Source organism: Myripristis murdjan, chromosome 14, assembly GCF_902150065.1.
Source record: "Myripristis murdjan chromosome 14, fMyrMur1.1, whole genome shotgun sequence".
Lineage (NCBI taxonomy): Eukaryota > Metazoa > Chordata > Actinopteri > Holocentriformes > Holocentridae > Myripristis > Myripristis murdjan.
The window spans coordinates 36,225,769-36,237,652 of record NC_043993.1 but is presented as its reverse complement, the minus strand read 5'-3'; the positions used below and the strand labels follow the sequence as shown (position 1 = coordinate 36,237,652).

At 48.4% G+C, this 11,884-nt stretch overlaps 1 protein-coding gene across 1 annotated transcript in view; it reads right to left on the bottom strand.

Annotated features, from left to right (window-relative positions):
• Nucleotides 1-116: 116 nt before the first annotated feature.
• The window catches only part of csf1rb (colony stimulating factor 1 receptor, b), a 29,999-nt gene continuing 18,231 nt past the window's right edge, over nt 117-11,884 (bottom strand). Inside the window, exons 8-23 of the mRNA XM_030068428.1 lie at nt 11,259-11,374; nt 10,810-10,918; nt 10,486-10,664; nt 10,245-10,369; nt 10,010-10,136; nt 8,538-8,639; nt 8,263-8,373; nt 7,374-7,533; nt 6,394-6,464; nt 4,752-4,840; nt 4,524-4,646; nt 4,110-4,221; nt 3,694-3,793; nt 1,491-1,617; nt 1,294-1,378; nt 117-729 (exon numbers count right to left, since the gene is read on the bottom strand). Coding sequence (XP_029924288.1) covers nt 677-729; nt 1,294-1,378; nt 1,491-1,617; nt 3,694-3,793; nt 4,110-4,221; nt 4,524-4,646; nt 4,752-4,840; nt 6,394-6,464; nt 7,374-7,533; nt 8,263-8,373; nt 8,538-8,639; nt 10,010-10,136; nt 10,245-10,369; nt 10,486-10,664; nt 10,810-10,918; nt 11,259-11,374 — 1,789 coding nt within the window. The 3' untranslated portion in view covers nt 117-676. The remainder of the gene's footprint in view (nt 730-1,293; nt 1,379-1,490; nt 1,618-3,693; nt 3,794-4,109; nt 4,222-4,523; nt 4,647-4,751; nt 4,841-6,393; nt 6,465-7,373; nt 7,534-8,262; nt 8,374-8,537; nt 8,640-10,009; nt 10,137-10,244; nt 10,370-10,485; nt 10,665-10,809; nt 10,919-11,258; nt 11,375-11,884) is intronic.

Here is an 11,884-nt window from a genome sequence, read left to right as displayed (position 1 = left end):
CGTCTCTCAGCTGCAGTTGAGCCTCAGTGAAGCTTCACACACGTTAAAGGGTTAAAAGTAAATCACATGACCTCCCACTGTCTTTATTGATTTTATTTATTTTGTCACACAATGATTAGAGAAACACAATGTTGCATCTATACAGATCTATATCTGTACAGATCTATATCTGTACAGATCTGTAGGCATGTACGGTCTCAGGCAGGTGGTAGAGGATTAAATGGACTGGGATTAAAGTAATCAGATTACAGTGTGAAGTAAATGTAATCAGTTACATTTTGGCTACAGTGACTCATAAAAAAACATTTTGATTTTCAAATTAATGTTACCGTTCACATGCTAATGCTCCATTAGCTGCGTTAGCCTGTTAGCAGGACGTGCTTTGTGGAGGCCTGTGTTGTTGCCATGGTAACGCACAGCTCCACCTGTCTGTCAGCTGATTGGCGTCGCTATGGCAACGTGCTGCAGATGTTTACTAACAAACTGACGCTAAACACAAAATCAATCAGATCTATGAGGCATAAGTAAGGTCAATCAATCAGTCAATCATCAATAATCAATCATCAATCAATCAATCAGTCAGTGTATCTATCTAGTATGACATCATTCATTAAATCATCTGTTTCCATCGACTCTCTTGTGCAAACAAACAAAAACAACAACAACAAACACGTCCTCAGGACAGCTGGTAGATGTTCTTCATCACCTCCTCCTCCTCCTCCCCGGGCTCTGGGAGCAGAGAGACAGGCACGAGTCAGAGAGACAGGCACGAGTCAGACAGACAGGCAGAGAGACAGACAGGAGTCAGACAGACAGGCAGAGAGACAGGCAGGAGTCAGAGAGACAGGCAATTAGACAGGCAGGAGTCAGACAGACGGCAGAGAGACAGGCAGGAGTCAGACAGACGGCAGAGAGACAGACAGGAGTCAGACAGACAAGCAGAGAGACAGGCAGGAGTCAGACAGACAGGCAGAGAGACAGACAGGAGTCAGACAGACAAGCAGAGAGACAGGCAGGAGTCAGACACATAGGCAGAGAGACAGACAGACAGGCAGAGAGACAGGCAGAGAGACAAACAGACAGGCAGGCAGGAGTCAGAGAGACAGGCACAGAGACAGACAGGAGTCAGAGAGACAGGCAGAGAGACAGGCAGGAGTAAGAGAGACAGGCAGAGAGACAGGCAGACAGAGAGACAGGCAGGAGTCAGACAGACAGGCAGAGAGACAGGCAGGAGTCAGAGAGACAGGCAGACAGAGAGACAGGCAGGAGTCAGACAGACAGGTAGATGGTCACCTCCTTCTTCTTCTCCTCTCTTCAGTGTCGCTCCTCTGCCCTCCTCTTCTTCTTCTTCTCTGCTCTCCTGGACGTTCCTGTAGGTCTGCCGGGAACAAGAGAAGAAGAGGAATCACAGCTACCTGTCTACCTGTCTACCTGTCTACCTGTCTGCTGCGTGTGGCATCAGATCTCCTGTCCCGCCCACCTGCACTCACCTGGTTGCTGTGGTGTCGCAGCGCATCATCACTCGAGGGGAGGAGCTTCTTAACGAGCTGACCAATGGTGTTGAAGGTTGGTCTCTGTGTCGGCTCCAAACTCCAACAGCCAATCATCAACTGATACCTGGGAGGAGGCAAGGAGGCAAGGAGGCAAGGAGGAAAGGAGACAAGGAGGCCAGGAGGCAAGGAGGCAAGGAGGCAAGGAGACAAGGAGGCAAGGAGACAAGGAGGCCAGGAGGCAAGGAGGTAAGGAGGACAAGAGGCAAGGAGGTAAGGCGGCAAAGAGACAGGGAGGCCAGGAGGCCAGGAGGACAGGAGGCAAGGAGACAAGGAGACAGGGAAGCAAGGAGAGACAGACAAGGAAACAAGGAGATAGGAAGACAGAGAGACAAGGAGACAGAGAGTCGAGGAGACAGAGAGACGAGGAGACAAGGAGATATGGAGACAGAGAGACAAGGAGACAGAGAGACAAGTAGACAAGGAGACAAGGAGACAGAGAGACAAGGAGACAAGGAGACAGGGAAGCAAGGAGAGACAGACAAGGAAACAAGGAGACATGGAGACAGAGAGACAAGGAGACAGGGAAGCAAGGAAACAGAGAGACAAGGGGGCAGATGAGGAGACAGGTAAGGAGACAGGTGAGGAGACAGGTGAGGAGACAGGTGAGGAGACAGGTGAGGAGACAAGTAAGGAGACAAGTAAGGAGACAGGTGAGGAGACAGGTGAGGAGACAGGTGAGGCTTCTGCTCGGTCCGTCTGTGTTCAGGGTTTTAAAATGGGCTCATTGAAGTCAATGGAGTTGGCCTCCATGTGACCAACCTGAGTTTCCTCACCTGAGTTTTCTCACCTGAGTTTCCTCACCTGAGTTTCCTCACCTGAGTTTCCTCACCTGAGTTTCCTCACCTGAGTTTTCTCACCTGAGTTTCTTCACCTGAGTTTCCTCACCTGAGTTTTCTCACCTGAGTTTTCTTACCTGAGTTTCCTCACCTGAGTTTCTTCACCTGAGTTTCCTCACCTGAGTTTTCTCACCTGAGTTTCTCACCTGAGTTTCTCACCTGTACATTTCAGTGACGACCATCTGGTCGTCTGCTGTGTTTTCATGACAAAAGTTTCAGCACCAGTCTGTGGCCTGATGCTGATTTCTGAGATGTTTTTAGTTTTTCTGGAGCTTCAGAGGTCAGAAAAGAGAAGTTTTGCTTCTTTAAGGCAGCAGGTGGCAGCAATACTGTGAGTGTCCCAGTGGACAGGTGGACAGGTGGACAGGTGGACAGGTGGACAGGTGGACATCCCTGGAGAGCTCTGGAGCACTTTGGTCTCAGCCGGCACCTCACTGCTGTGACTCTATATGTCTATTTACAGTATCTATCTATCTATCTATCTATCTATCTATCAATAGATAGATAGATCACTGCAGGGTTTGACTTGGAGAAACAGATGGCAGCTTTTCATTTCCAATATGCACAGAAATGACCGGCTGGGTTTGAATATCCCGTCTGGGAGGATGTCAAGCAGAGAAAGGATAAAGAAATATCTCCTGTGCTGAAGTTTTAAATAAAGATAAGTTGAAGATAAAATGAATGCAGTCTGGAGAGAAAAACTGAGCGTTTTGAGAGTTTTAAAAAACCTTTTTCAGGCCACAGAACATCAGCTGAACCCATCCCACTGTCTCTCTGTGCTGCAAACTGCTTTTCATCGTTTTGACACTGCAAACAACTTAAGGGACTTTTTGTGTTGTAAAGTTCTTGTTTAATTGCTTTAATAAAGTGGGCTCTAATACTGCTTTTATTTGGGCCAAGACGCACAAAGACGAACACACCGAAAGGGCCGACGTGACCAAAGAGCCAGGCAGAACGAGACGAGTGTGTTCAAGCAGCTCCTCCTAAAATCCACACGCTTAACTGACTTTGAATTTCATAAATTAATGAACAGCATGGTGTGTGTGTGTGTGTGTGTCAGTGGTGACATAATGATGTCACAGTGATGTCATAATGATGTCAGTGGTGGACAGTGAATTAATGTTTAGCAAAGTGTTTGGCTGAATTTTATTTCTATGTCTCATAATCAGTTTGTTCCCCTGATTCTTTGACTTTGTCAGAGACTGAATTTGTGAACAGTTTCATTAAAGCTGCTTTTAAACTCTCTCTCTCTCTCTCTCTCTCTCTCTCTCTCTCTCTCTCTCTCTCTCTCTCTCTCTCCTTACATCTCTGGAGGAGCGAAGTCTGGTTGAGCCATGTGGCGGCCATCTTTGATCATCTTGTAGAAATTGGTGTCCACAACAACGTTGGGATAGGGACTTTTACCTAGGAGGACAGACAGTCAAGGAGGATTCAAGGAACTTTATTGTCATACCAGCTCACATTTACATGTTAGTGGTACGAAATAAGGACTCAGGTCCCGGTATAAGCCTATATAAATAAATAAAGCAAGGTAAAAAAGAATTGTAATTATATAAAAAAATAAGATATATAAGTATAAACAGTATATATGAATATAAACAATAAGTATAAACAGTATGTATCACTATAAACAGTATATATGAATAAATATTAACAGCCTATATAAATATAAACATAAACAGTATATCAGACTATGTGTGTGTGTGTGTGTGTGTGTTACCCAGAGAGAAGATCTCCCACAGTAAAACCCCGTAGGACCAGACGTCGCTCTGAACTGTGTAAACACACTGGAAGATGCTTTCTGGAGCCATCCACTTGACCGGCAGCCGCGCCTGCAGGGACCACTCACATATTATTCACATATTATTCATATTAAAGGATCATTCTGGTAGTTTTCAACCTGATGGGGACAAATTGTTTTGAATTGGTCCAGAACCCCTGAACAACATTTATCCCCATCGGTAATTTGGACCCCAAAAGGTGAAAAAATAAGCCCAGGCTGAAAAATACCTAAATTATCCTTAAATATTAAAAACACCAAACAGCCATACACTTCACTGGCAGATGTGCCTGAAAATCAGAATAACAATAAGCCAGACTCATGTTACTGCGTAACCATAGAAACCAGACTGACGTTGCCCTGGACGATGTAGCTGTCGTCGTCGCGGATGTCCCTCGCCAGGCCAAAGTCACAGATCTTAGCAACGCGACGATTCGTCAGCAGGACGTTCCTCGCTGCTACGTCTCTATGGATACACTGAGAGACAGACAGGCAGGCAGACAGGCAGACAGTCAGACAGACAGGCAGTCAGACAGACAGTATGTTTGTGCGCACGTGTGTGTGTGTGTGTGTTTCTCTTACGTTCCTGGAGGACAGGAATTCCAAACCCTGGGCGACCTGGTAGGAAAACCTCATGAGGTCATCAAAGCACCAGCTGTCTGTCTGCCCACCTGAGAGAGAGACTCATCAGATACAACAACCACCTGAAAACACACGGCTCCGGGCTTCAACCACAGAACTCTGCAAAGCCCCACCATCCAGCTCCCTGACCGAAAGCACCTGGCCCCCACCTGGCCCCCCCATGCTCCTCCTGCTCCTCTGCTTACTGACAAGTTCCATGACCTTTTTGGATCATTTTGGTTGTTTGTGTTAATTTCCAATAAACTGAATTGCTCTTTGCTGTAATTCCTTGTGTCACCTGCTGTTGTTTGCCAGGGTTTTGAACCGGCCACCGACAACACAGAGGCAGAATACCTGACAGACCCTGAGCAGGTCCAGACTCAGACAGACCCTGAGGAGGTCCAGACTCAGACAGACCCTGAGCAGGTCCAGACTCAGACAGACCCTGAGCAGGTCCAGGTCCAGGTCCACAAACAAACCAGAGACATCTTCCTCCCCAGATTTAGAAGTTAACATCAGGATGTGGGACACTTTCAGTTGTTTTCACTATAAAATGTCATGAAGAAGTGTGAAAATCAGCTTGTGGCTCTTGATTTGGATTCGAATTTAAAAAAAAAAAAAAAGTTGGTTTTGGGAGGAGTGGAGCCTCACCTGGCAGGTTGCTGTACGTTATTCAGTAACTTCATTAAGAACACTGCAGCTGTTTGTGATCAGCTGACAGCATCTAATTAGCTAATATTAGCATTAGCCTGAGAGGTAATGAATTCACCTCTGATCATTTTTAAAATAACATGCCAACCATAGTAATCGATTTCATGTGTTGACTTTAACGCCCCCCCTTCGCTGTTGCTGCGTCCCGGTTCAGGGGCTGCAGCCTTCGCCGTCCACGCAGGACAAACAGAGCAGAGCACTTCCTGTTTGCTGTTACTGCCTTTACTGTTTCCTTCACACCAGTTCGGGCTCCACAGACCAGCTGCTGTGGAAATAAAAGCCTCTCGTCTCTGTGGCCAGGCCGACTCACTAGCTCCCCCCACAGGCTCCAGCTGATGGAGCTTCTAAACTCCAAAAACATTGGATCAAACTTTCAATTCACCACCAACTGTTGCAAAACTGCAAATATTCAAAGGCTGCTCCGTGTATTTCTCACCTCAAACAATGTTAAAGTGAATTTAATAACGACATCGCATATGAAACTTCAAATATGCCAAAAACTGTCTGCTCTCTGCTCCTCCTGTCAATGCCCAAGTGAATTATGGGATATGTTGGGCCATGAAGGACACACCAGTTGTGTCAAATTCAGGCAAAAGAAAGATGCCTTCCACAGCTGTGTGTAACGGGACGGCCTCATGGCGGCGCTGTGACTCCTCACATGACCTGCAACATGTACAAAACATCACGGCGTGGTGAACGTGTCCATGCGTGTTTTTGATGCACAGCTCGTCAACGTGAGCTCGCACGCCTGCGTCAGACTGCAGGCACAAAACAAAGAGTGCAAGTTCACAAAAACCCAGTTATGGATTCAAAACGCTTCTCAGCCTTTTGACTGACAGCATATTTCACACCAATCAAGCATCAGGCTGTCGAGTGTCTGTGTGTTTCTTACCGCCGTCCGTCTGACTGGAGAAGACTGGCTGCATCTCCTGATACTCTGAACAGCATGAGATCCCACTGTCACTGCCACACACACACACACACACACACACACACACACACACACACACACACACATTCAACCTGAGTTACTTTCCTGTGTCTCTACGCTCCTGAAACGGAGATACAAGGTTTTCACCAGCGCCCTCTGAGTCTAACTGGTTGGTAATCCTGTAGGTGGCGCTCTTTGTGGTTATGAATTACAAGACACATCACCGTGGTAACCATAATCTTTGCAAACTGTCTCCTGGTGTCCAGCGTTACTGAAGTGAAATATTTATTATACATCCCAAAAACCAAAGAGGAAGAATAAAATAACCCAAAAATTTGTAAAAATAAATAAATAAATAAATAAATAAATAAATAACAACAACAATAATAATAATAATAATAATAATAATAATAATAATAAATACACACACACACACACACACACACATATACATACATATCTATATCTATATCTATATAGATATAGATAGATAGATAGATAGATAGATAGATAGATAGATTAGTTATTAGTTATTTTCTTTCTTTCTTTCTGCCTTTCTTTCTTTTCACTCGTTAATTTCCAGGTCATCATCATGAAACCTTTTATCTCATTTCTGGCAAATTTTCATGTATTATTTCATTTCATTTATTTCTCAGTAAGTTGCTCATTTTCTTTTTTCTCATGTTTTTTTTTTTTCAGGCTGATGCAGGTCGAGCCGCACACAGGACACCTGAGAAGGCTGGTTTGCAGTGTAATAATAATGATAATAATAATAATAATAATAATAATAATAATAATAATAATAATAACGTAATAATATGTACATATTATTTTCTCTCATGTTTTTGAAACAAACTGCGTCAGCCTGCTGAGGCTCGGTCCAGACCGTCTGCTGGTGTTCAGGTGAGTTTAAACACCTGGACTATAAAAACTGCTCTCACGTTCGGACTCGCGCCGGCAGGGCGGACGTGTTCTTGTACGGCTCCGCCTCCTCCGCTTCCTCCTCGCTCTGCATGACGGACAGGAAGTCCTGGGCTCGCTCCCGCAGGAAGTTGAGCAGGTCGCCATGGCTACAGTACTCCGTGATCATCAGCATGGGTCCTGAGTGGGGTCATTTAAGGTCAAAGGTCAAATATTAGAGACATCTCACCGCTGCTCCGCCCACCTCAGGATTATCAGCTCAACGATTCCTGCAACGCATCACCGGTCTCAAAAAGATCTCTAAAAAGGTACATTTTTATTTTTATTTTACATCTTTTTTTTACCCACATGCCCGTGGTCCACTCAGAGGACAGCAGATCAGCTGCTGTCCACTTTTAGACCACGACCCAGCAGGTGAGAACCACTGGTGTGAGTAAAAAACTGTTTACAGGCAGAGTGAGCAGGATTTGTGGTTTTGGTTTGCAAACACAACACAACAGCCCCTCCTGCCTGGCTAAGCTAACCACCCGGAGTCACCTAGGATGGCCATGGAACGAATGCTGTTGCTGTTCTAGGAAAAAAACATTGTCCCGCTGGCGCCTCCCGGCCCAGCGGCTCCCGGGCTCCTCCCCCTCTGCGCTCAGCGGCTGAAAGCCCAGATCCACTCTCGCTGTGCGAGGAGCTACGTTTCCTTTTGTCCACATCCACCATTTTTGTAGCTTCCTATTGATTGGGGTGCTATTGATGTGGCATGGCGCTGCGCTGTGATTGGCTGAGGGCTTCAGAGCCTTTGTTTTTTTGGGGGGGAAAATCCTGCTCATTCGGCCTTAAACTACAGATGTTTAACTGGGTCGTACCTGTGCAGGTGCCAAGTGTCATTTATAGTTTTACAGCATTCGTCATAATTACCTCCACGTGTGCATGCGCCCAGCAGGTTAACAATGTTGTCATGGTAACCAAGATGGCTGAGAATCTTCAGCTCCGACATCAAAGCTTCCCTTTCTTCTGAATGAGCACTGGCTGTTCACACACACACACACACACACACACACACACACACAGAGTTATCCCATGAGCATGCTGTCCCACCCAGCTGACCCGTGGTGAGTCGGGCCTCCAGCAGCTGATCAGGTAAAAAGGTTCAGCCTCAGATGGGAATGAAGGTGATAAAGTGGCAAACTGACGTTTCAGCATCTTGACGGCGACTCGGGTCACCTGGTTGGTTCCCAGACCGAAAGCCGTGGCCTCCACCACCTTCCCAAAGGCCCCCGAGCCCAGCACCGCACCTGCAGCACAGGGGGCAAAGGTCACGCACTGAGGACACAGGGGGCAAAGGTCACGCACTGAGGACACAGCAGGAGGAGTGATGGAGGGGGGATGGAGGGGTGATGAGGGGTGATGGAGGGGTGATGGAGGGATGATGAGGGATGATGGAGGGATGATGAGGGATGATGGAGGGGTGATGGAGGGATGATAGAGGGGTGATGGAGGGTGATGGAGGGGTGATGAGGAGTGATGGAGGGATGATAGAGGGGTGATGGAGGGATGATGAGGGGTGATGGAAGGATGATGGAGGGATGATGAGGGATGATGGAGGGATGATGAGGGATGATGGAGGGGTGATGGAGGGATGATAGAGGGGTGATGGAGGGATGATGAGGGGTGATGGAAGGATGATGGAGGGGTTATGGAGGGATGATGGAAGGGTGATGGAGTGGTGATGGAGGGATGATGGAGGGATGATGAGGGGTGATGGAGGGGTGATGAGGGGTGATGGAGGAGTGATGGAGGGGCGATGGAGGGGTGATGAGGGATGATGGAGGGGTGATGGAGGGATAATGAGGGGTGATGGAGGGATGATGAGGGGTGATGGAGGGATGATGGAGGGATGATGGAGGGATGATGAGGGGTGATGAGGGGTGATGGAGGGATGATGAGGGGTGATGGATGGATGATGGAGGGGTTATGGAGGGATGATGGAAGGGTGATGGAGTGGTGGTGGAGGGATGATGAGGGGTGACGGAGGGATGATGGAGGGATGATGAGGGGTGATAGAGGGGTGATGAGGGGTGACGGAGGGATGATGGAGGGATGATGAGGGGTGATGGAGGGGTGATGAGGGGTGATGGAGGGGTGATGAGGGGTGATGGAGGGATGATGAGGGGTGATGGAGGGGTGATGGAGGGGTGATGAGGGGTAATGGAGGGATGATGAGGGGTAATGGAGGGATGATGAGGGGTGATGGATGGATGATGGAGGGGTGATGGAGGGGTGATGAGGGGTGATGGAGGGATGATGAGGGGTGATGAGGGGTGATGGAGGGATGATGGAGGGATGATGGAGGGATGATGAGGGGTGATGAGGGGTGATGGAGGGATGATGGAGGGATGATGAGGGATGATGGAGGGATGATGAGGGGTGATGGAGGGGTGATGGAGGGGTGATGGAGGGATGATGAGGGGTGATGAGGGATGATGGAGGGATGATGAGGGATGATGGAGGGATGATGAGGGGTGATGAGGGGTGATGGAGGGATGATGAGGGGTGATGAGGGGTAATGGAGGGATGATAGAGGGATGATGATGGATGATGGAGGGATGATGAGGGATGATGGAGGGATGATGAGCGTTGATGGAGGGGTGATGGAGGGTGTTACCAAGGCGCAGTTGGTCTCTCGGGAACTCCCACTTCTGGTTGTATGGCAGCTGGGCGGGGTCAATAAAGGTGTAGTTGTTGCCATGGTTACTCTCAATGATCTTCCAACGGATCTCGTACCGCGGTTTCTGTGACAACCAGGACATACAGTGTGTGAGTGTGTGTGTGTGTGTGTGTGTGTGTGAGTGATGCCATGCTCAGTTTGCTGAGTCTGCACTTTGCACAGGTGAGCTTACCTGTTTGTACTTGTAAAGAACGACCAATAGGAGCAGGAGGAGGAACGTGGCCACCGTGAGCGCTCCAATCAGAGTTGGGGTGAAAAACTGGCGGGGAGGCAACATCACAACGGGCCCAGGAGCGTCTGCACACACACACACACACACACACACACAGGAAGAAACACACTGATGCTTGTTAGAATGAAAATTAATTTGCATTGAACTGATGTGATTTGATGATCAGCTGATGGCGACTCACGGACGACGAACGCGTCCCGGGACGACCCCACGCGGTTCTGTGCCACACACTCCACAGTGACATCATCACTAGTGGACGGTGTGTAGGCCAAAAATCTCTGCACCTGCTCCTCCTTCTCCTCCTCTGGACCTGAAGTCCCATCAGCCTCAGGAACCTGATAGGTGGCGTTATCACCACACCTGCTGGGACAGCGGGGGGGGGGGGGGGGGGGGGGGGGGGGGGGGGGGGGGGGGTTGTTCCATACTGTTGTTGCTGTTGTTGTTATTGTTGTTGTTGTTGTTGTTGTTGTTGTTGTTGTTGTTGTTGTGTTGAGTTTGTACATACGTGTCCATGACCCCGGGGCAGATGTACCAGAGGATTGTGGGTAAAGGGTATCCAGAGCTGCTACAGGTCAGACTGCCATTCCTCATCTCCACTGCAACTTCAGGAGCACCTGCAGGAGTCAAAGGAACCACAGAGAGGACGAGGAGCTGAGGACAGAGGAGGAGGAGCTGAGGACAGAGGAGGAGGAGGAGCTGAGGAGGAGCTGAGGACAGAGGAGGAGGAGGAGCTGAGGAGGAGCTGAGGACAGAGGAGGAGGAGCTGAGGACAGAGGAGGAGGAGGAGGAGGAGGAGGAGCTGAGGACAGAGGAGGAGGAGAAGGAGGAGGAGCTGAGGACAGAGGAGGAGGAGGAGGAGGAGCTGAGGACAGAGGAGGAGGAGAAGGAGGAGGAGGAGGAGGAGGAGGAGCTGAGGACAGAGGAGGAGGAGGAGGAGGAGCAGCTGAGTCTTACGAGACACTCGGAGGTGGACGCTCTGCGAGCCGCTGAAGACGGACGATGAGAAGTGAAGAGAGTAACAGCCTCTGTCCTGCTGCCGCACCCTGAGGAGCAGGAGGCTGGCCTCCGCCCTGCAACACACACACACACACACCTTAACACACACACCTGACAACACACACACCTTAACACACACACCTGACAACACACACCACCTGACAACACACACACACCACCTGACAACACACACACACTTTAACACACACACCTGACAACACACACCACCTTAACACACACACCTGACAACACACACACCTTAACACACACATCTGACAACACACACACACACCATAACACACACACCACCTTAACACACACGTGACAAGACATACCACCTGACAACACACACCACCTTAACACACACACACACACCTGACAACACACACCATGTTACACCACCTTAACACACACACACCACCTTACACCACCTGACAACACACACCACCTTAACACACACACACCACCTGACAACACACACCACCTTAATCACACACCACCTCAACAAATAAATGCTGTAGTTTTAATAATAATATTAACAATACTAACAGAACTACTATTAATAATATTGATAACAAAAACAA